This window comes from Equus przewalskii, chromosome 7 (genome assembly GCF_037783145.1).
Source record: "Equus przewalskii isolate Varuska chromosome 7, EquPr2, whole genome shotgun sequence".
NCBI classification, from domain to species: domain Eukaryota; kingdom Metazoa; phylum Chordata; class Mammalia; order Perissodactyla; family Equidae; genus Equus; species Equus przewalskii.
The window spans coordinates 35,902,253-35,926,875 of NC_091837.1; the positions used below are offsets into that span (position 1 = coordinate 35,902,253).

The 24,623-nt window shown below is 40.5% G+C and overlaps 1 protein-coding gene across 3 annotated transcripts in view; it reads left to right on the forward strand.

Annotated features, from left to right (window-relative positions):
* TWSG1 (twisted gastrulation BMP signaling modulator 1) overlaps positions 1-20,180 on the forward strand; it is a 49,347-nt gene extending 29,167 nt beyond the window's left edge. For all 3 annotated transcript variants that reach the window (XR_011541921.1, XM_070627442.1, XM_070627443.1), the window contains 2 exons: positions 14,005-14,271; positions 17,093-20,180. Coding sequence is in view for 2 of the 3 variants with exons in the window: in XM_070627442.1 (XP_070483543.1) it covers positions 14,005-14,271; positions 17,093-17,274 (449 nt within the window). In the remaining variant the exon portion in view is untranslated. The remainder of the gene's footprint in view (positions 1-14,004; positions 14,272-17,092) is intronic.
* The last annotated feature ends 4,443 nt before the right edge of the window (positions 20,181-24,623 follow it).

Sequence of the window (24,623 nt, forward strand, 5' to 3'; positions counted from 1 at the left end):
TTATTGTCCAGACTAGAACACGTTTGAGAGTGAAACCAGGACAGTAGGATAAACCTGAACCTGAACTGACCTGAAGTGGCTCAAGGAAACTGCGATGAATGGTTTCCTTCTACCTATAGCCATTTTTAAAAACTTCAATAAGCATTTATATCTGTTATACAAAATGTTCATTTGTTACATAAAACATTATGCCTATTGCTTTTTCTTTCTTTTTTCTACTTAATTGAATGTGCTGGAAGTCCTGTTGTTGACTGCAACACTTTGTGTACTTATTTGTCCATAGATGGACATTTGGGTTATTTCCAATCTTTTACCATTGCAAGTAACACTATAATGAATAACCTTGTGTACATAGTCAATTCTATGTAATATTGCTAGATATTGTCAAATTCTCCTCCAAAAGGATTTTTATCATTTGCATTCCCAGCAATGCAGTGTAGCAGAGTACCTGTTCCCCAACAACATGACCGAGAAATTGTGTTGCTTAACTTTTGTTGCTGTTCTTACCAAACTTTTGGATTTTTGTTAGTCTGATAGGTAAGAAATGGTATAGTTTTAATTTTCATTTTTCTTATTTCCTGTGAGATTGAGCATCTCTTCATATGTTTAAGAACTATTTACATTTACTTTTATGTGAATTGTTTGTTCATATCTTTTACCCATTTTTCTACTGGGTTATTGTGTTTTTATTCATTTTTTAGAAGTTTTAAAATGTATGTATATATTAGGGATATAACCACAACCTCTGTGTTATAAATTATAAATTTTTTCCCAGTTGGTCATATGTATTTTAACCTTGCTTTGTTGTTTTTTAGCCTGAAAAGTTTTTATTTTAGGTTGTCAACTTTATCGATGTTTTCTTTTATTACTTCTAGATTTTGTGTCATAGTGAGGTTTTTCTTGCACTCCCAGATAGTATTTATATGGTTTTGTTTGTTTGTTTGCATATAGGTCTCTAATACATTTGGAATTTATCCTGGTTTGTGTGTGAACTATGGATGCAATTTTTTCTTTTTCAAACAACTACCACTGTTTATTTAAATATTATTTATAAAGTCCTAAAACTATTTATTTAGAAGAATTTCTTCCCCCCACTAATTTGAGTTGTCGTTTCTCCTATGCACTTTATTTCTGGGTTTTCTCTTCTATTCCATTGGTCTCTGTGTTTATTCATACATCAGTACCACACTTTTATTTATAGAAGCCTTATGAATGTTTTAATACCTGGTAGGGCTAGCCCCCTGCCATTGCTTTTCTGCCCAGAGTATATTAATTTTAAGCATACATACACACATACTGGGGTCAATAAGAGGATGCTTTTCTTCCCGTTGGGTTTGCATGTGTTCTTTGTAAAGGACTTCTCAATTAAACTTAGCTCTTGAAAACTAATTCTCCAAAAAGTTATTAATATAGTAAACAAAAAAGCACTGACTTCATTTTTCTTAAGCAGGCTGTTTTTTCCTGAGATTTTCTGCCCTAGAGGACAAAAACAGACTGACAATATCCAGTTTTTGTGTAATTAAAATGCTCTTTTTTGTATTCTGGGCCTGGTATTAGACTGCACTTTTAGGATAATGTGCAACAAAAACAATTGGGTGGGTCTGACCTTTTAACAGGATCCACTAGCCAGAACAGCAACTCTGTCTGCCTAACCTAAATCTAACCTAAACTAAATGGCTTCCTGTTTTGACTTCCATTCTTGTTTACTTGCCTGCTTTATAGTTTCTGATTCTTTTCTTTTTTCTTCTGCTTTTTCTCCCCAAATCCCCTTAGTACATAGTTGTATATTTTAGTTGTGGGTCCTTCTAGTTGTGGCGTGTGGGATGCCGCCTCAATGTGGCCTGCCGAGCGGTGCCATGTCTGCGCCCAGGATCAGAACCGGCAAAACCCTGGGCCGCCGCAGTAGAGCACGTGAACTTAACCACTCGGCCACAGGGCCGGCCCCTAGTTTCTGATTCTTTTTTTTTTTTTTTTTATTAATTAATGTTATGATAGATTACAACCTTGTGAGATTTCAGTTGTACATTATTGTTAGTCATGTTGTGGGTACACCTCTTCCCCCTTTGTGCCCTCCCCCCACCCCCACTTTTCCCTGGTAACCACCGATCAGATCTCCTTGTCAATATGTTAACTTCCACCTATGAGTGGAGTCATATAGAGTTCGTCTTTCTCTGACTGGCTTATTTCGCTTAACATAATACCCTCGAGGTCCATCCACGTTGCTGCGAATGGGCCAATTTTGTCTTTTTTTATGGCTGAGTAGTATTCCATTGTGTATATATACCATATCTTCTTTATCCAATCATCAGTTTCTGGGCATGTAGGTTGGTTCCACGTCTTGGCTATTGTAAATAATGCTGTGATGAACACAGGGGTGCAAGGGACTCTTGGGATTTCTGATTTCAGGTTCTTAGGATAGATACCCAGTAATGGGATGGCTGGGTCATAGGGTATTTCTATTTTTAACTTTTTGAGAAATCTCCATACTGTTTTCCATAGTGGCTGTACCAGTTTGCATTCCCACCAACAGTGTATGAGGGTTCCTTTTTCTCCACAACCTCTCCAACATTTGTCACTCTTGGTTTTGGATGTTTTTGCCAATCTAATGGGTGTAAGGTGATATCTTAGTGTAGTTTTGATTTGCATTTCCCTGATGATTAGCGATGATGAACATCTTTTCATGTGTCTATTGGCTATATTTATATCTTCTTTTGAGAAATGTCTGTTCATGTCCTCTGCCCATTTTTCGATCGGGTTGTTTGTTTTTTTGTTGTTAAGCCATGTGAGTTCTTTGTATATTACGGAGATTAACCCTTTGTTGGATAAGTGGCTTGTAAATATTTTTTCCCAATTAGTGAGCTGTTTTTTTGTTTCAATCCTGTTTTCCCTTGCCTTGAAGAAGCTCTTTAGCCTGATGAAGTCCCATTTGTTTATTCTTTCTATTGTTTCCCTCAACTGAGGAGTTATAGTGTCCGAAAAGATTCTTTTGAAACTGATGTCCAAGAGTGTACTGCCTATATTCTCTTCTAGAAGACTTATTGTTTCCGGCCTAATCTTTAGGTCTTTGATCCATTTTGAGTTTATTTTGGTGTGTGGTGAAAAAGAATGGTCAATTTTCAATCTTTTGCATGTGGCTGTCCAGTTTTCCCAGCACCATTTGTTGAAGAGACTTTCTTTTCTCCATTGTAGGCCCTCTGCTCCTTTGTCGAAGATTAGCTGTCCATAGATGTGTAGTTTTATCTCTGGGCTTTCAATTCTGTTCCGTTGATCTGTGGACCTGTTTTTGTACCAGTACCATGCTGTTTTGATCACTGTAGCTTTGTAGTATGTTTTGAAATCGGGGATTGTGATTCCACCGGCTTTGTTTTTCTTGCTCAGGATTGCTTTAGCAATTCGCGGTCTTTTGTTGCCCCGTATGAATTTTAGGATTCTTTGTTCAATTTCTGTGAAGAATGTTCTTGGGATTCTGATTGGGATAGCATTGAATCTGTAGATTGCTTTAGGTAGTATGGACATTTTAACTATGTTTATTCTTCCAATCCATGTGCATGGAATGTCTTTCCATCTCTTTATGTCGTCGTCAATTTCTTTCAAGAAAGTCTTGTAGTTTTCATTGTATAGATCCTTCACTTCCTTGGTTAAGTTTATCCCAAGGTATTTTATTCTTTTTGTTGTGATTGTGAATGGGATTGAGTTCTTGAGTTCTTTTTCTGTTAGTTCATTGTTAGTGTATAGAAATGCTACTGATCTATGTATGTTGATTTTATACCCTGCTGCTTTGCTGTAGTTGTTGATTATTTCTAATATTTTTTCTATGGATTCTTTGGGGTTTTCTATATATAAGATCATGTCATCTGCAAACAGCGAGAGTTTTACTTCTTCATTGCCTATTTGGATTCCTTTTATTTCTTTTTCCTGCCGAATTGCTCTGGCCAACACCTCCAGTACTATGTTGAATAGGAGTGGTGAAAGTGGGCACCCTTGTCTTGTTCCTGTCCTCAGAGGGATGGCTTTCAGTTTTTGTCCGTTGAGTATGATGTTGGCTGTGGGTCTGTCATATATGGCCTTTATTATGTTGAGGTACTTTCCTTCTATACCCATTTTATTGAGGGTTTTTATCATAAATGGGTGTAGAATCTTGTCAAATGCTTTCTCTGCATCTATTGAGATGATCATGTGGTTTTTGTTTTTCATTTTGTTGATGTAGTGTATCACGTTGATTGACTTGCGGATGTTGAACCATCCCTGTGTCCCTGGTATAAATCCCACTTGATCATGGTGTATAATCTTTTTGATGTATTGCTGTATTTGGTTTGCCAAAATTTTCTTGAGGATTTTTGCATCTATGTTCATCAGTGATATCGGCCTGTAGTTCTCCTTCTTTGTGTTGTCCTTGTCGGGTTTGGGGATCAGAGTGATGCTGGCTTCATAGAATGTGTTAGGGAGTACTCCATCTTCCTCAATTTTCTGGAATAGTTTGAGAAGAATAGGTATTAAGTCTTCTTTGAATGTTTGGTAGAATTCTCCAGAGAAGCCGTCTGGTCCTGGACTCTTATTTTTGGGGAGGTTTTTGATTACCGTTTCTATTTCCTTACTTATGATTGGCCTGTTCAGATTCTCCATTTCTTCCTGATTCAGTTTGGGGAGGTTGTAGGAGTCTAGGAATTTGTCCATTTCTTCCAGGTTGTTCAATTTGTTGGCATATAGTTTTTCATAGTATTCTCTTATGATCCCTTGTATTTCATTGGTATCTGTTGTGATTTCTCCTCTCTCATTCCTAATTTTATTTATTTGCAATTTCTCTCTTCTTTTCTTGGTGAGTCTGGCTAAAGGTTTGTCGATTTTGTTAATTTTTTCAAAGAACCAACTCTTTGTTTCATTGATCCTTTCTACTGTCTTTTTGTTTCAATATCGTTTATTTCTGCTCTTATTTTTATTATTTCCCTCCTTCTACTGACTCTGGGCTTTGTTTGTTCTTCTTTTTCTAGTTCTGTTAGGTGTCGTTTGAGGTTGCTTATGTGAGCTTTTTCTTGTTTAGTAAGGTGAGCCTGTATTGCGATGAATTTCCCTCTTAGGACTGCTTTTGCTGCATCCCAAATGATTTGGTATGTCGTGTTCTCATTTTCATTTGTCTCCAGATAATATTTGATTTCTTCTTTAATTTCTTCAATAATCCATTGTTTGTTAAGAAGCGTGTTGTTTAGTCTCCACATTTTTGCACCTTTCTCTGCTTTTTTCTTGTAGTTGATTTCTAGTTTCATAGCATTATGATCAGAAAAGATGCTTGATATTATTTCAACTCTCTTGTATTTATTGATGTTTGCTTTGTTTCCCAAAATATGGTCAATCCTTGAGAATGTTCCATGTGCACTTGAGAAGAATGTGTAACCTGCTGTTTTTGGATGAAGTGTTCTATATATATCTATTAAGTCCATCTGGTCTAATTTTTCATTTAATTCTATTATTTCCTTGTTGATTTTCTGTCTGGATGTTCTGTCCATTGGTGTTAATGGTGTGTTGAGGTCCCCTACTATTATTGTATTGTTGTTGATGTCTTCTTTTAGTTCTGTTAAGAGTTGCTTTACAAATTTTGGTGCTCCTGTGTTGGGTGCGTATATATTTATAAGTGTTATGTCTTCTTGGTGGAGAGTCCCTTTTATCATTATATACTGTCCCTCTTTGTCTTTCTTTATCTGTTTTGCTTTGAAGTCTACCTTGTCTGATATTAGTATAGCGACACCTGCTTTCTTTTGTTCATTATTAGCTTGGAGTATTGTTCTACATCCCTTCACTCTGAGTCTGTGTTTGTCTTTGGGGCTGAGGTGTGTTTCCTGGAGGCAGCATATTGTTGGGTCTTGTTCTTTGATCCATCCTGCCACTCTGTGTCTTTTGATTGGGGAGTTCAATCCATTTACATTTAGAGTGATTATTGAGATGTGGGGGCCTACCACTACCATTTTATGTCTTGTTTTCCGGTCTTCTTCAATTTCCTTTGTTTCTCGTCCCGTGGTTTAATCTGTTCTGATGAAGAGCTGCTACTCTTTGTTGTTGTCCTTCTACTTATCTCCTCTGCTCTTGGTTTTGTAGCCCCTTTCCTTTTATTGATTTTTCAGGAATGAGGGTTTTCCTGAGGATTTCCTGAAGAGGAGGTTTTGTGGCAATGAACTCCCTTAATTTTTGTTTATCTGGGAAAGTTTTTATTTCTCCATCATATTTGAAGGATATTTTCGCTGGGTAGAGAATTCTCGGCTGTAGGTTTTTGTCCTTCAGATTTTTGAATATATCATTCCACTCTCTTCTAGCCTGTAAAGTTTCTGCTGAGAAATCTGCTGATAGCCTGATGGGGGTTCCTTTGTAGGTTAGTTTCTTTTGCCTGGCTGTCCTTAGTATTTTCTCCTTGTCATTGACTTTTGCTAGCTTCACTACTATATGCCGTGGGGTTGGTCTTCTTGCATTGATAAAGTTTGGAGATCTATTGGCTTCTGTCACCTGAAGATCCATCTCCCTCACCAGATTTGGGAAGTTCTCAGCCATTATTTCTTTGAATAGGCTTTCTGCCCCTTTCTCCTTCTCTTCTCCCTCTGTATACCTATAATCCTTACATTGCATCTCCTAATGTGTCTGATAATTCTCGGAGAGTTTCTTCATTTCTTTTTAGTCTTACTTCTCTCTCTTCCTCTGCCTGCAGCATTTCTATATTCCCATCTTCCAAATTGCTAATTCTTTCCTCCATATTATCGGCCCTACTGTTCAGTGCATCTAGATTTTTCTTAATCTCCTCTATTGTGTTCTTCATTTCCAGTATTTCTGTTTGGTTCTTCTTTATCGTATCAAACTCTTTTGTGACATAGCTCCTGAACTCGTTGAGTTGTCTATCTGAATTCTCTCTTAACTCATTGAGTATTTTAATGATGGCTGTTTTGAAGTCATCGTCATTTAGGTTATATATTTCATTTTCTTTGGGATTGTTGTCTGTGTATTTGTTATTTTCCTTCTGTTCTGGAGATTTAATGTATTTTTTCATATTGCTTGATGTTGTAGATTTGTGCCTCCGCGTAGAGATAGAGATTAGTTGCTCCTTCCATTTGTTTCTGCTGGTGTGGTGGGGGAGCAGCTGTTTATACTGCACCAACCAGGAACCCTATCCACAGTTGCTAACTGGGCCTGGGCCCCTCCTTGTAGTCACAGTGGTCCTTTGGATTCCTTCTTCTGCCATGGGGGCCGTCACGGGGGGGTTTCAGGCTGCTGGTGCCTACTGTTGCAGCCCACCTAGATGTGCTCCCTCCTTGGGGTCTGCAACGGTGTTATGGGCTTTTCCAGCAGCCAGGGGTAGGATCACTTATATTTGCCGCTCCGTCACTGTCGGCACCCACAAAATCTCACTTGTCCACTATGGGTCGCAGCAGAGCTATTGGCATCTTCTACAGTCTGTGGTTAGCTCACCTAGCTATGCTACTTTTGTCCCGGGATCTTCCAGCCTTGTGGCTGCCGGATGGGTGCTCTCTACTAGTGCTGTGCAGAGGCTTTCGCTGAGGCTGCTGTGAGCCTGTAGGGTTTCCCCCTAGGCTATGGAGCCGGGTCGCTGGAACTCCACCCAGCCGCAGTCCTGTTCCCCAGGAACTCGGGGAGCCCTTTGCCTTGACTGGGGGATAGCCGGAGATCCTGATTTCAGTGGTAGCTGGTCAGCTGCTGCCCTGCCTGATATTCTCCTCTCTGGGACCCTCCCGGTGTTGTGGATGCTGGGAATGGCCCCTCCGCTAATGGCAGACAGAGAGTTTTGTCTGCTGCCCGGGCGGAACTCTGGAGCTTCCCCTCTGGGGCGCGGAGCCGGCCTCTGGAGCTTCACCCAGCCCCAGTCCTCTGCGAGCTCTCCGGCAATCCCTTGCCCGGCCGTGCAGGCAGTGGCAGCCAGGGGGCCGCCATGCCCTCTGTGATTCTCTCTGGGACCCTCCGGGTGCTGTGGACACCAGGTGGGATCTCCCCGCCAATGGCGGGGTGAGACTCTCCCCACGGGCTCAGGTGTGTAACTCTAGAGTTTCCCTCTGCGTTTAGGAGTAATTGCGGGGGGTTTAGGTAGGGTTCTGGTCACCTGTTTCCACCGTCGCTCCTCTGGTGTGTGCTTGCTCCTGCCCTAGGTGTGTGTTGATCTTCTGGGGGCGTCCGTTGGAAGAAAGCCGCTTGCAGGTACTAGGCTGTTTGGTCGGGGTTGGAGAGTTTTCACCTATCTCCACCTCCTCCCGGAGGGAAGTCCGTCCGCCTTCCGATGTATAGTCGCATGGGTCTCTCAGACGTCCTGAGATGCTATCTGGATATTCTTTGTTAAGTGATGAGTGTCCAAATAATTGTAGACTCGAAGGGGGAGAGACAAAGAGGACTACTCACGGCGCCGTCTTGGATCTTCCCCCTAGTTTCTGATTCTTAATGCCTGTTTTATGACTATTGTTCTGACTTTAACCCCTTAGGTTAGTTTTGTCTGTTATATATATAATTTCATATAAATGGAGTGCCACATAGTGGCTTAAAATGCACTTTAGAAAAGCATGAAACGATGCATGATTTAATAATAGACTCTTTAAGAAATTATAACTTCGATCCATGTTTAATGTGCATTTAAAAATTGAATTCATGACAAGTATTAAATTATAAGAAAAAATGAATAACAAACCAATGAAGAAAAAACGTAGCAACCATAACTTTTTCATATTTGGACAGTTGTTTAGTATTTCATGGAACACTGGACTTCAGTGGTGCACTGTTTAAATAATGTTGATTAGGAAATACTAGATTCTTTCTGGTACTGGGGTCACTTCCAGTAGTTAATGAAAGTATCATTAAGTATCATAGGCTCCAAGACTAGGCTCCTGCTGAAAACCTGCTTGGGAACAACAACTTGTTGACCCATTTTGCCCCATAATCTCACAGATCCCAGCCTTTACCGTGGTGAGTGGAGAAAAGGGGCCTATGAAAAGGGGCAAAGAAGATGGGAGGTGTCAGGTATGGGTGGTACCTGCAAAACCCGGGAAAACAAGATCAGACAGTATGCCCTTGATATGTGGCACACGACCCTGAGCCTTAGATAGGCTTTGCCACCCTCTTGTTCCAGTGTTTCTTCTGTAATCCTGGTCCTTCATTTGCCTTGCGAATGCCTTGAACTCGGACTTTCAGTTCATAGCTACACTTCTGGATTGGGTCTTGGCATCTTCCTTTTGGGACATGCAGGCTTTGTCTTATGACTCTGCCCCTGTGTCTCAGATCAGATCTAGGTATGTTCATTGACTTGCAGAATGGATTTCTGTCTTCACACCAACACATGCCACATTCTAATATTAAAGAACAAATACACATTAGGAGTTCAACCAGACTAGTAGTGTGGTAAATGTTTATTTTTAAATCCTTAATAACTAATACAGTTTTCCATTTAAAATACTGATATTTCTTCCTTTATGAAACTATGCAAATTGTTTAGCTACATCATGGTCTCCCCCAAATTCAACCATTGTAAATGTTGCATTTGATTGAATACATATGCCAGAATTGATATGGGAAAGGATATATGCTTTTTTTGTTGGGTTTTATTTTGCTAAGGATATTTGATTGGTCCAGATGTTTATAATTGTTACTCACCAGGTCCTTAAGGGGACACCAAAGACTACAGTCTCTATGTGCCTATTCAGAGTTCACCTTTAAACCTGATGCCTTGATTTACAAAACTGATAAGAAAGAAAACTGTTTAATTTTTATCAGTTGTGACAAATAGCCTAAACCGAATCCTAAATTGACCCCAGTCACCACTGTTTTCTCCTAGTAACAGTAGCTTCTTCCTTAAAGTGAACTTTCTTAAAGGCCAATCATTAAAAATCCTTTTTTTGCTTTGAGCCCACCAAAATCTGTTATATAAAATATGAGTCATAGCATAATATTCAGGAACAATTTCAGTAACCTTTTTTCCCCAAAATAATATATGTTAGCTAAGTGTTTGTTTTTTAATTAAGGTGATTTTTTTTTTTAAGTAGCCAAAATGGAGTAGTAATCGCTTAACTCTGAGATGTTTCTCTGCTAATTGAATAGCAGTACCTTTACTCCAAATTAACCTCACAAAAAAGGATTCTCTTTTGTGATACCCATTGAGCCATTAGATTTATTTAACTTTCTTGACTCTTAGAAATGATAACTGGCCCCAAATTTCTAAAGTAAATTTCTTTTTCTTTCTTTCTTTTTTTTTTTTTGAAGAAGATTAGCCCTGAGCTAACATCTGCTGCCAATCCTCCTCTTTTTGCTGAGGAAGACTGGCCCTGAGCTAACATCCATGTCCATGTTCCTCTACTTTATATGTGGGACGCCTACCATAGCATGGTGTGCCAAGCGGTGCCATGTCCTCACCCAGGATCTGAACCAGTGAACTCTGGGCCGCTGAAGCGGAATGTGTGAACTTATCCGCTGCGCCACTGGGCTGGTCCCTAAAATTTTTAGTATAATAAGTGTTTAAATCTCAATGTAGTGAAAGAATGCCACTATAACAAACTACCTCTAGAAAGGATCATGAAAAGAAATGAAAGCCAAAAATAAACTCTATAGTCAAATAAAGAAAAGCTCTCTAACAATGATACACTTCAAGATGATGGTGAGATGCTTCCCAGAAAGGTTTAATAACAGATTGAAGGGCCGGCCCCGTGGCTGAGTGGTTAAGTTCGTGCGCTCCGCTTCGGCAGCTCAGGATTTCACTCGTTTGGATACTGGGCGTGGACATGGCACCACTCATCAGGCCATGTTGAGGCGGCGTCCCACGTGCCATGACTAGAAGGACCCACAACTAAAATATGCAACTATGTACCGGGGGGATTTGGGGAGAAAAAGCAGAAAAAAAAAAACCCAGATTGAAACTGTGGGTAGTTAGTAACTCTCCAACCGGAAATTCATCCATTGTACATGAAAATGGACAACTAAAGAATTTCCAGAAATTACAAAAGGTTACTTTACCTGATCGGGATAACTCCCACACGTTATTGGAAGATCAGATTTCTCAGTGCACCACGTGTGGAAGAACAGAATTTGAATAGTACCCGTGGCAGGAAATGGAGGGTCAAAATCAGCATTGCCTAAGGAGAGTCTCTTATGATGATCTCTTTGGATCCTGATTAAAAAAGAGAAGATAGTTAAAAACTTTATAAGAATGCCATGGAAAAATATTGCCCAGCAAGCATTTACTTCATGCATATTGGTTTTAATGCAGTCTGTTGAGATTCAATTAAAAATGTTTCTGGCCTAACTTTGTTAAATGCACAAAACTCCAAAAAAGACTTTATTTAATGTAATGAAATCTCTAATAATGAGCACTGAAGGTTCTTTAAAGTGTCACTAGATGTTGAGTTTAGCCCTTCCAACCATTGAACTCAGTTGTTAACCTTTTAATCTCTGATTACTAATTTTCATTCAGTGTAGAATCTCACAGAGGAATATATTATGGATATTTGTTAATACAAATATTCTAAGTATCATTTGCTTTTCAATGGCACTTAAAGATTATAGAATGTTATTATTAGAACAGTGGACATGAAATCAGGCGGAATCATAATCTTAGCTCTGAACCTGGATTAAGTATCATTGGACAAATCATTTAATTTATCTGGGCCTATTTCTTCTTTTAGGAATAAAGGAGTCAGATTTGATCATTTAATCCATGATTCTGTCACACAATCTAAATCATAGAAGTTCAGCTATATTGAAAGATTTTACAAAGAGCACGCACAACCTTGTTAATCTTCAGCTCTTGCCATGTTCCTTAAACTAACAAAATGTGGAAAACACATGAGATGGTTTTTCCTTCTCCCTAAATCTGTAAAATATAGGAATTTATAAATTGGGTCAAACCTTTTCAAACTTTTAATCTGGGGGAAAAGAAAAACTCCACATTAGATCTAATAGATGCCAAACAAAAGTGAAACTATTATTTAGCTTTTAAAAGTATAACGTTCGCAAAGGGAGATCCAGAGGGCTCTGTTCTAGTTTTTACTGCTACTAAACAACCTGCGCCAACACATAGTGGTTTAAAACAATAGTGATCGTTTAGTTAGCTGAGAACCTACATTTGGGCAGAATTCCTTGGTGTAGCTCCCCTCTTCTGCTCCGCACAGTGTCAGCTGGGATAGCTCGAAGGCTGGGGCTGATTAAACATTTTCTCAGCTCTCCTTTTTATAGTAAAACTTCTTGAAAAAGTTTTTTATAGTCACTATCTCTAATTCTCCACTGCCTTTTTCTCTTCTTAAAATTATTTTTAAAAATAATTTGTTTTGAAATAGTTTCAAATGTGGAGAAAGTTTGTCAGAAGGGTGAAAAGACTCTGGTATCCCCTCACCCAGATTCCCCAGTTACTAACGTTTCATTGAATTTGCTCCATTGCTTAGTACCCTTTTCTCCCTCCCTCTCCCTACACACACACACTCTAACATGCATAGGCACACACCCTCATGATCATTCTCTTTCTTTGCAACGTTAGAAAGCAAGCTTTATACACGGTGTCCCATCACTACTAAATACTCCAGTCTGTATTTTCCAAGAAGGACATTGTCCTATGTAACTAACATACAACCCTTCAAAACAGAAAGCCAACATTGGCACAATACTGCCACCCAATCCACAAACCCCTTTCATATTTCACCGGCTGTCTCAGTAGCATCTCTTGTTCTTTTCTAGTTCAGGATCCTGTCCAGGAATGTGTGATGTATTTAGTTGTCCTGTCTCTTCAAACTCATTCACTCTGAAACAGTCCCTTAGTCTTCCCTTGACAGTTTTAATGAGTACAGACCTTACATTTATGTAGGATGACCCTCAGTTTCGATCCACTTGATTTTGACTGATGACCATACTTAAGTCACTTTTTCTTGGCAACAACATCACTGAAATGAAGCTATGTACTATGTCAGGTGACAAAGAACATCACCCTGTCCCATCACTGGCGATGTTAACCTTGATCTCATAGTCACATTGGTGTCTGCCAGACTTTTCCACATTAAAGTCATCATTAACCCCTTGGTAATTGATTAGTATTTTGTAGAGAGTTTGCCAAGAGTACATCAATATGTTCCTCATCAAACCTTCCCCCACTAGCCTTAGCATCCATTAACGTATCCCGTCTGAATCAGACACCTCTATGATGGTTGCCAGATGGTGATTTTCTGTTTCCTTCATTCCTTCTACATTTATCAGTTAGCAGTCTACTAAAAGGAAGAGCTTTCCCCTCTCCATTTATTTATTCATTTATTTATAATATAAGGACTTACCAATTTCTGTTTTGTTCACAGGGTGATAATCTATTACTGTCATTTTTTTTTTTTGGAGGAAGATTAGCCCTGAGCTAACTGCTGCCAATCCTCCTCTTTTTGTTGAGGAAGACTGGCCCTGAGCTAACATCCATGCCCATCTTCCTCTGCTTTATATGTGGGATGCCTACCACAGCATGGCTTGCCAAGCCATGCCATGTCCGCACCCAGGATCCAAACCAGCGAACCCCGGGCCAGTGACGCAGAACGTGCGCATTTAACTGCTGCGCCACCAGGCCGGCCCCTCATTATTTATTTCAATGTTAAATATGTCAGTTTGGCCAGTGGGAGCCCCTTCAGGTTGCCTTCTGTGTTTTTTCAATGTGTCCCATCATTTATTGAGCACTTCCTTACTTTCTGGCACAAAAAGGTATTCCAGGGTCATTCTGTACTTTGCCTGCCTAGCCCTGGAGTCAGTCTTTTCTTTAAGGAGCTGTGGTTCTTCTTAGTGGAGGATAGGTATTAGGAAACAAGAACTGGGCAGTCAGTGTGCTTGGGGCTGTGGGGGGTGTCATCGCTTCCAGGCCCTCTCAGCCAGAAAAGCTAGGAAAATACCTATGTATAATGTTAGACGTCACATGATTTTAATGTGTTCGAGCTTTGTTTGCAAGGCAATAACTAACAATATCTCATGACATTACAACCAGTGAGAAAAATAAACTTTCTTTGCTTTGTCCCTCTCCCCCAGGTATGTGTAATCCTCGAAATTATAGTGACACGCCTCCAACTTCAAAGAGCACGGTGGAGGAGCTTCATGAGCCCATCCCTTCTCTCTTCCGGGCACTCACAGAAGGAGACACTCAGTTGAACTGGAACATCGTTTCCTTCCCTGTTGCAGAAGAACTTTCACATCATGAGAATCTGGTTTCATTTTTAGAAACTGTGAACCAGCCACACCACCAAAATGTGTCTGTTCCCAGCAATAATGTTCACGCACCTTATTCCAGTGACAAAGGTAACTGCCAATAGTTGACTTTTTCTATCCTGCCCCCCTCATTTTCTATGTGGTCTATGAAGCCTGTCTTAAGATTACCTTTAAGAGCAGCTTTTTGGGTTGTTTTTGTTTTTTTTTTTAAGATTGGCACCTGAGCCAACATCTGTTGCCAATCTTCTTTTTTTCTTTTTCTTCTTCTTCTCCCCAGTACTTAGTTGTATATTGTTAGTTGTGGTCCCTCTGGTTGTGCTATGTGGGATGCCACCTCAGCCTGGCCTGACGAGTGGTGCTATGTCTGTGGCCAGGATCCGAACCAGTGAAACCCTGGGCTGCCAAAGCGGAGTGTGCGAACTTAACCACTTGGCCATGGACCAGCCCCCAGCTTTTTGGTTTTGAGTTTGTATAGTCTGTAACTGTAAAGTAAATTCTGGACCTTAATAAACCCAATCATTGAGTAAATAAGGAGGCATGTCAAGCATATTGTCTGAATTCCTTCAGTCTATTGGTGATAGAGGCTATGCTGGAAAATAGATAACCTGGTCCTAATTTTGATATTTGTTTGCGATAGGTTTTAATTGTTCTTTTCATAAGATCGCAGCAGTGCTGCTTTCCTAATACAGTATTGCTCGCCATCAGGTAACATTCACAGTGGCCTGGGAAGTCAGGTTTTTATAATAGCATTGGTACCACAAATGACGGCAAGATCATCAGCTGAATTTCTTTATGAGCAAGTTGGTGCTATAGACATCTGATTTCCAGATGTAAGCTAACCCCAGCTGGTTCTCTGCAGATAAGTGCTGTTGGTCAGAAGAAGAACTAAGTGAGAGAATGACTTGTACAACTTATTAAATAACATTTATTAGTGAGGATAGGTCATACCTTAATTTTGGATTGTAAAAGGTGTGTAACTTTTATGAAGTCTGTGATATATTCAAATAAAAAGCTCTATACAATTTTACTGTAGAAGAATAAGGCAATTATGAAAATTGTAGTTATTTCTTAAAATATGACATGAATTATGCATAAACAGTATAATTTATACTCTTTTTTATTTGGCTTTTTGTTGTGCCCTCCCATTAACAATCCTACCTATCTAAACTAGTATGAACTTTTGCCAGCAGTAGTAAAAGCAATACAACTTTTGTTAATGATACTGAGTAATAATGAGTAAAACTTCTGATTTCCTTTTAGGTTAAAGTACTTTATAAGACAAATTCTAGAACCCGGAAAACATCAGAAATGCATGGAATGTGTCTTGCTGCTGTTTTTCCTGTTGTTAAAATGTAAATAAGGGGCCAGCCTGGTGGCACAGTGGTTCACTTCACACGTTCTGCTTCAGCGGCCGGGGGTTCACCGGTTCGGATCCTGGGTGCGGACATGGCACCACTTACCAAGCCATGCTGTGGCAGGCGTCCCACATGTAAAGTAGAGGAAGATGGGCACGGATGTTAGCTCAGGGCTAATCTCGCTAAAAAAAAAAAAAAAGTAAATAATCAACATAGTAGATATTAAAGAATAACTCATACATTTTTCTCAAAGATTATTTAAATTCAGGAAATAATAAGCAAAGCTAATTCCTGGGAACACCGGCTATCCTTCAAGACAGAGCTAATGTTTCTCCTCTGTGACCCCTTCCCTAGGTGCCCCTTGCCCAGGTAGAGTTAACTCTTTCCTACTCCTTCTCTCACATTTGTGGTTCGATTTGTTGTCTTTTTTAACTTACAGGTCTACCATTTTCCACTTAGTTCTTTGGATTCTCTGATTACTCTCTGAGTCCCTCATGGCTTTCCCTAAGATGTTCAGTCAACACTTGTTGAATAAGTAAATGAAGCACCAGTCACTTGGAGATCCAAGTGCTCCCCCTCCTGCTCACTGCTAAGCGCTCTGATCTGCTTGGCCCAGTGCTGTACTGGCCTCCCTGATCTTCCTCTGACCGGTCCGTCTTCTACATGCAGTGCTGGCTCTGCTGTCTCCTGAGCCCAGACACCCACTGCAGTCGACTTGCCTTCACTCCTTCCCCATGCATGCCACACCCATCTCCGTGTGACTTTCCTGACTTTGTGTCCTGGTAGCTTTGCTTTTAAATCTTCTAGTACCCGTCCAGTTTTTTCCATTAAGCCTTCTCTTACTGTCATACCCCTGGTGATTTATCAGTTCTAGAAATGGCTCTCTAAAATAACTTCACCTGTAACCATATACTCTCTATTAATGGTTTTTATTGTCCTTTATTTATTTCATGTATCCTCTCCTTCTAGCTAGGATAGTCATATGGGGTTAATCACCAGAACTAAAAATTGAAGCAATCAAATATGGTTACCTTAGAAAGTAGGACTAGAAATTGCTGTTAATGATAGTTTTCTAATAACTAATGCTGAATTGTGCCAAGCACCACTAACCACTTTGCATCATTTGAATTACTTGTTTGTTTTGTTTTATTATAAATTCTCAGTATAACTTTAGAACAGTATTTTTCAAACTTCTTTTAGCTGGAGAATTCTCTCCTTGTAGGAAATCTTATCAGAAATTCCTAATTTAAAAAACATAGTTCTGAAGTATAGCAAATGTTGTTAAGCCCAGTAATCTAACTTTCAGATCAAAGTCTAAAATCTGATAAAGTGACTAAGGAAACCGTCTGCCTTCTTCAGCTGGATTGGGAGACTGTGGCTTCCTTCTCAATATGGTTAACAAATGTGATCTATTTTCCTGTACCTTATCTGTTGTCCTGTGCAGACTAGCAATTTGAGAACTAAGATAAACAACTGTTAATAATATTCAGCTAGGCATTAAAGCATTTCCGTTCTTCCTCTTTCTTGCTCTGAAATCTTAATCTTTTCTTTTTCAGAACACATGTGTACTGTGGTTTACTTTGATGACTGCATGTCCATACATCAGTGTAAAATATCCTGTGAGTCTATGGGGGCATCCAAATACCGCTGGTTCCATAACGCCTGCTGCGAGTGCATCGGTCCGGAGTGTATCGACTATGGGAGTAAGACTGTCAAATGTATGAACTGCATGTTCTAAAGAAGGAAAGAAATGCCAATCAAAGCAATTTAATTGAAAAAAAAAAGCATGCAGAGCTATTCATTGAGGTCTCCTGGTCACACCAGAATGCTTGCAGGTTAAGAAGACGTAAAGCATTTGGACTGAATTACTTTTAAAGTATTACAAACCCAATAATGTGTTAAATTATGGCCATAACTGCTCTTTTTATTTTACTGCCGCTAACAATAAGCTGTTTCCTCTAAGTACCTGTACAACTGTGGTCATATGAGAAGCAAGTGCACAGAGAATTCCTTGAAAGATCTGAGATTTCTAATATAAAGCCTGATGTTATTTTCTTCTAGCATTCCAGAAGCCTTTTATTTTGAAAGCATTAGAACGTTAATGTAAGTTATGATTTCTTCATGTACCACACCTAGGACACTGAGTTTTTATAGTTGTATGCCATTTTTCACTGTGCCTTGTATTGTTTATCTGGTCTATAAATAGGGTAGATATTCAGATATATCACCCTGAGAATTCACATAAAAATGACCATGAAAGGCTTAATTTCAGACCTTTGTTGGTTTTAGAAAGTGCCTACTATATTTTACAGTTTAAAACTCTCATATGGTAGACCCATCCTGTAATACACATATGGCAAAGCTGTAGGGAGAGTTCCTCCTCTTCCCTCCCTCTGCCCAGAGTGCTGACACAGAGAGTGCTGAAGAGTCTCCCCCAGGAACTCCAGGGCGCACCTATGAGACTGCATTAAATATTCTGCTAGGGTAAATAATCTGGAAGTTAAAGCATTCCTCTGACTTAAGGTACCTAAAGAGCACTAAAGAGCCTGAAGAGCACTAAGAATGGGAAACAACTGCCAAATCAGAGGCCTTGTGGAGCACCAGGGGTACAGCGTGTCCCCTTGTACAGAAGTGTCAAGGCTGGAAGGTGAGGCTGTGCTCGCGGGACAGAGAGAATGAGCCCGCTGAACCTTCGCGCTGACAGGGCCGCGTTCTCCAGTGGACGAGCGATAGGAGGGCTTCAAGAGGAGAAGTGACAGGTATGGCCACGGAAGGTTGGACATGCTGGGGATTCTAACATGAAACCAATGAAAACTATTTAATGATTTTATTTTGTAATCGTTCCTTTATGTTTATATCTGGATCAAATATTCTTAGTAAACAAGTATAATCAGTCAGTAGGAGGTTAAGATTATGAAACCAAAAAAAGACTCTGTTCAAGATGACGTGAACTCCAGATACACTATAGAGTATTTGGTCAGCTTTTTATATAATGTTTCAGTAAAGACAAACTTAAATACCACATGCCCTGCATAGTAAGGAAATCCCAGTCTTCATCCTCTAATCTACAACATGCATATTTAGATTACAGAGACTCTTAACTTTATAAAATGATTTTTCTCAAATAGTATGTGTTTGAATTACAAGTAACTTTTTAGGAATACCTCTTTATATGTCTAAATATTTTAGTATATAAAAATAGGTAATGCTCTTAGACACTTTGTATTCATTATCTGAACAGTAATTAGTTACAAGATCATATGTAATATTATGATTAACTATCGTAAAATTTAAAGCTTTGATACCTTTTCTACCCTTTCTGATAACTCTAATGAATACCCAAGGTACCTCAGCTTTTTAGAAAGCTGAAATTTAGTTCATAGGAATATATATTTTTTAATAGGAAATCATTGGGATATCCTTTTCTTACATTTACCTAGAATGCCTCTGTTTCAAAGTGCCTTGAAAACATTTTAGCTCCCCTCTTCATTAATACCTAGAAAGCTGAAGGTTTTCTTGAACATAAGAAAGTTTTAAAGGATCTGCAGCTGGCTGCTTCGTTTCAAATTTGCTGTTTTTCCAAGTAATTTCATACTTTGAGTACAGGAATGCTTTTGTGTTTATTGACAGCATGGCTTAATCTTTCCTTAAATATGCCAACAAACTTTTTTAACTGCATTTATCATCTTTTTTAGGTCTTCATTATTAAATTTTAAAGTGTGGTATCTCTTCCACCCCTACATTGGGAGGGTAATTTCTTGAACCATGTTATGTTTTAACTGATTTTTCTTACCTCTTTCTCTCCCAATAGAAATTATCCCTAAACGTAATGGACTTCTGTATTCAGATTGTGCTTAATTTGTCTGGTTTATGAAGGGTTGAGAGAAAAAGTTCACTTAAAAGATTCCATTTCCAGTTCTATAATATAATCAGGTTTTGAATAATATTTATTCCAATTTAAAGTATAACGTTTGGGCAGCCAGTAGCCCCACTAAAATTTAGACCTTCTATTACCATTCTAGGCACAGTTGACTTCTATATTGAAGCTCTGGGAAAAATTCTTTTTTTTAATCAATGATTAGATTGTTACCTTTTTTATAAGTAGGTCAGAAAACCACTAAATTTTAAATCAATAGGTATTATAAAAGCCATGTATAAAAAGTTCTTTCCTATAGTCAGATTATGTCCTTGTCAGCAGGTTTTTTGTCTCCCACCCTTCCCCATGATGTGTAATTATTACTGAAACTGTAGCAGCATCAGTCAAATGGTAATTCAAATAAAACAAGTCTTTTTTCTTTTACAGAGAATGCTATAAAGGAGAGACCTTCATTTAGAAATATGATTTCTAAAGTTTCAGAAAACAAAATTGTTAAGGTGTTAGACTATTTGAATGATTATTTATAAATCAGAGTAGCATCAAAATGGAGAAAAGAAACTAAAACTTCTGAAAAATGAGTAAAATATATAAATAAGCCAAACATTTAAAGTTGGTTTTCGTGAAAGCTTCTTTGAGGATTTTTGGAGTCTATTCTGCATTCCCAAGAGTCTGTGTTTATTGTATTTTACATGATCTGCAACATAGAAAATTACGTATTTTTTCTTCAGTCGTCCCTATAAAGTATTTTAATAAAAAATTGAAATGAGTGTGTCATGTTTTTGTTAACTTCAGCATAGAACACCAAATAAGTTTGACATTTCTTTCCACTGATGTTATTGTTTAAGGGATCAGCCAGAGCATGTTCTCTTCTCTCTGCATGTCCCTACAGATTCTCTTGAAACAGAGAGTCTGTAACAGTCTTCTCTCTGCTTTTCAAGATCTTCTTTATTCCAATATGAAGGAACCCTTGAAATGAAGTACTTAACCATGCTCCTTGCTCTGCGAGCCTTGTGATGCCGGACAGTCTCACAAGAACTATCTCATGGTTGGAAGGAGTGACAGAGTTAAGGAGGAAGGGAGGAAGATAACATTCTCAGCCCTCCCGCAGTGATTCTCACAGGACGACGTTATTAGAATTGAGGGCCACAGGCTGTACACTCATGATAAACTCAGTGTTATTTCACAGTCTCCGTTTTGACAGCCTAGTGGAGGGGGATCCAGAGAGGGAAAAGTTCAAGAGGACAGGTTGCCAGCTTGAGTGGCTTAAAGGGAGTGACAGATCTGAGGAATTCCGGGAGTAGAATTAGTTTCAAGAACGATACTACATTTGATGAGGAAAGTTGTTCCTTTGCTGAAGGTGTCCAGTGGCAGGCAGTTCTGTGGAGCTGAGAGGCAGAGGGGTCAGTGTGGAGCTGCAGAGTCGGAGGGAAGATCTCCGAGTCGAGGGAGCAGACAGCGGGCGGGCGGTGGGGCAGCCGGCCCCATCAGGCTGCTCCACACCTGGCAGGTTTTGAGTTCAAGTCGACAGACACGCCACTGGCTTGTAGGTGTTAGCATGACTCTTAGACCTTTTAGACTTTTCCTAACCAATTAAAAAATTCATTTTATATCCTTTTGTTTTGAAGTCTGTGCTTAAAGGATGGAGTCGGCAAAAACTCCAAGGTCCAGCTTTTGAGATGAACATTTTCAGTGCAGAAGCAGAGAAAGATTTCTGTTGTCCTGCGATGGTGCTGTGGCTCATTGAATGAAGCCTGGAAAAGTGCAGAACCCTCCCCAATCAGGGTGACATAAATTCCCTGATTTGATTGAAGATAGCCACTGAAGTTAGACACAGTCACCACTGAAATATCTTTATGGCAAAAATGACTATTTCCTGCCCTCCTAACTTACATACTTCACGCTGCAGCCAGTGATGGTTCTAAAACACAAGTGCAGATGATTCATCCCTGACCCCAGTTCCATCCCAGCAAATAGCAAGGTCTTTGTGCTCCTTTGCCTGAGAGGGTTGAGTTACCCAGTAGGAAACAGGAGACAAAGACAACCTGCCTTTGGTTTTCCAGCAGCCTCACCTGCTCCAGCGATTCAGCTGGGGGAGGGGGGAGAGCCAGTGCCTTTGGGGCCCTGAGAGAGGATAGGAAGAAGCCTGGGTCTCCCAGGCCCTGGGGACTGTGCCCTGGGTCCTCGACATGCCCTAGACGAGGCTCGAGCTCTAGGACTGGCCCTGCAGCCCGCGCAGGAGGCCTGGCTCCTGAGCCTGCAGCTGCCTCCTTCTAGAGGTTTCGACTTACGGATATTAGCACTCCAGCACAGCCCAGCCCTCACTGACCTCAAACTTGCCTCTAGGAGTCCGTGACACCCAGGATAGGTGAGAGAGCCTCTCTCATGGCAGATGTTGAATGGGATGGGGCTCAGAGTCAGACGTTTGATTTAAAGAACATTAATGGGATGTGACACGTTGCACCCCGGGGTTTGCAGAATGGCATCTTTGTTCCCCAGCCTCATCACCTGGCAGCCCTGGCAGCCACACTGCCTCACACCTCCCTCTTTGTTTCCCTCCGCTCTGCTCGCTGCTGCCTGTCCCCTCCCTCAGCACACCAAGTTCGTTCTACCCTTGGGTTTTGCATGAGTTGCTTCCTCTGCTGTGTCTGCTTTTGTGCAGATTTTGGTTCCTTGTGCTTATTCAGGTCTCAGTTCAAACATCATCTCCACCACCATTTCTAAAGAAGCCGTTCCCTAGTCACCCCAATCCTATTATCCTGTTTTAATTTTTAATATCAGGTAACTCTCCAAAAGTACTTATCAGTTACTTGTTTATCATCTCCTCTCCTCTGCTAGCATGTGAAGCCCGTGAGGGCAGCGAGGAAGATTGGCCCTAAACTAACATCTGTTGCCAATCTTCCTCTTTTTGCTTGAGGAAGATTTACCCTGAGCTAACATCTGTGCCCATCCTCTTCTATCTTCTACGTGGGTCCCCACAGAGCATGGCCACCAACAAGTGGTGTAGGTCCACGCCTGGGATCTGAACCTGGGCTGCTTAAGTGGAGCGCACTGAACTTAACCACTAGGCCATGGGGCTGGCCCCGGGACCTTGTTGCTCTTGTTTGTCACTGCCTTTCATGCAGCTACCCCAGCACGCTAAAGTGTGTGACCCTGGCAGGCACAAACTGCTGTGTGGGGGAATGAGTGATAGCAGATCCTGTCGTACTTGTGCTTCAAATGGCAGCTCCTCTTTGAACTTGGATCAAGGCCCAACTCCTCAGGGCCCGCAGTCTGGTCCTCTCATCCTGCAGGCCCGCCGCAGACCTCCACCTCACAGCCCAGACTGCAGCCCTCTGACCTGCTCTCAGTTCCCCTGTAAGTGCTGCCTGCTCAGCCTGGGGTGCATTTCACTCTGTGCCGACCCTCACCTCTTTCACTGACCAACTCACAAGGTTCTCAGCTTAGCCTTAAGTTGGTGAAAAACAGTCTACAAATATTTCCGTCTAACAGTTTAACAAGCCAACTCTCTAACGACACCTTAACAGGGCCCTCATTCAATGGTGGCTGAGTACTTAGACAACCAGTAAATTCACCAATAAGATGAACCAATTGAAAGTTCCAATTCTGCACATAAACTTAGGAAGATTGCAACTTAAAATCAAGTCTAATTCAGTTTCTCAACTATGTGCTTTAAATTGGATTTATGAGGCTTCACTCTAAGAAGCCAAATCCTCTGTAATGTTCAAACATGCCAATTCTTAAAAACACTGATAATGGGGTTTTGATTCTCTTACCCTAGATTCTCTAAATCATTCCAAGGTTGAAAAACAGGTTCCTATTAAGCAAAACAGTTAACTGGTTTCCTATGACCTCAGTAAGAATGGATACCAGAGAACTTGAAAAACGATAGAGGACAGATTAGAGAATAAGACTTGAGGCAAAATTTAGGCAGACATGGGGCTGGCCCCGTGGCCGAGCGGTTAGGTTCGCGCGCTCCGCTGCAGGCGGCCCAGTGTTTCGTTGGTTCAAATCCTGGGCGCGGACATGACACTGCTCATCAAGCCACGCTGGGGCGGCGTCCCACATGCCACAACTGGAAGGACCCACAGCGAAGAATATACAACTGTGTACTGGGGGGCTTTGGGGAGAAAAAGGAAAAAATAAAATCTTAAAAAAAAAAAAAAATTTAGGCAGACGTGCCCCCCCAAACATATGGCCTCCAGGAGGGCCTTCCCCTGGCAGAGCAGGACAAAGTATGTGTTCTTTATGGTCAACTCACTACTGAGAGGTGCAAGTTATTCCTCTGCCCCGGGGCAGAATGAATAGAGGCAGAGAAAAGCCCAGAGGTACACTAAATGATTTCCTACTCAGGAAGGAAATGTGAGGCTTAGGGAAAAAGTGTTCTCAACAAGTCACCCCATAACCCAAGTCCTTTAGGTTCAAATTATACACATTACCTACATCCCCCAACTTCCCAGAGAAGAGAAGTCTGCACTTCCCACCTAAGTCAATGACTGAATTGGACTTTGCATATCTTTCACTGGTAACATAGGTTTTTGTGTTTTTCTCCAAATACCCCTTGATGAAATCCTCAAGTAGGGAAATAGCTTTTGGGAAAACTCTCAAGAACCTTGAACCTGATGGAATCTTGCATCTTTTCCTATTCCAAAGATCAAACAACTCTTACAATGATACCATACAGAATTTGGGTTATCTCAGATGGCTTTGCCTAACTGGTGGTCCAACTTTGAGCTCTTTCTATAGAAACCTGTTACCACTGGGGATTTCCGGCGTTCTTTATTCTCAGGACTTTGTCTTGGCTGACCACAGCACACTGATTTTCTCCTTCCGTCCCTATTTGGGGCCTCTCATTTTTTTAGCAGCTAATGATAGAGACCTGAAGTAATTGTAGTTTAAACAACTAGGGTTTGTTTTTTGCTTTTCTCACATAACATGACGTCTGAAAATAGGTACACCAGGGCTGGAATGGGGGCTCCGCAATGTCACCAGGAAATAGTCTCCCGCTTTTTTCTCTGCCATCCTCAAGCTTGTTTCATGGTCTCAAGATGCCTTTTGGATCTCCAACCATCATATATACTTTCCAAGAAGGAGGAAGCAGATTAATGCAGAAAAGCTACACCTCCAAACCAAGTCAACGTTCAGGAAGCCCATCCAACAACTTCTGCTTGCATCTCACTGGCAACCACTAATTGCAAGAGTGACTAGGAAAT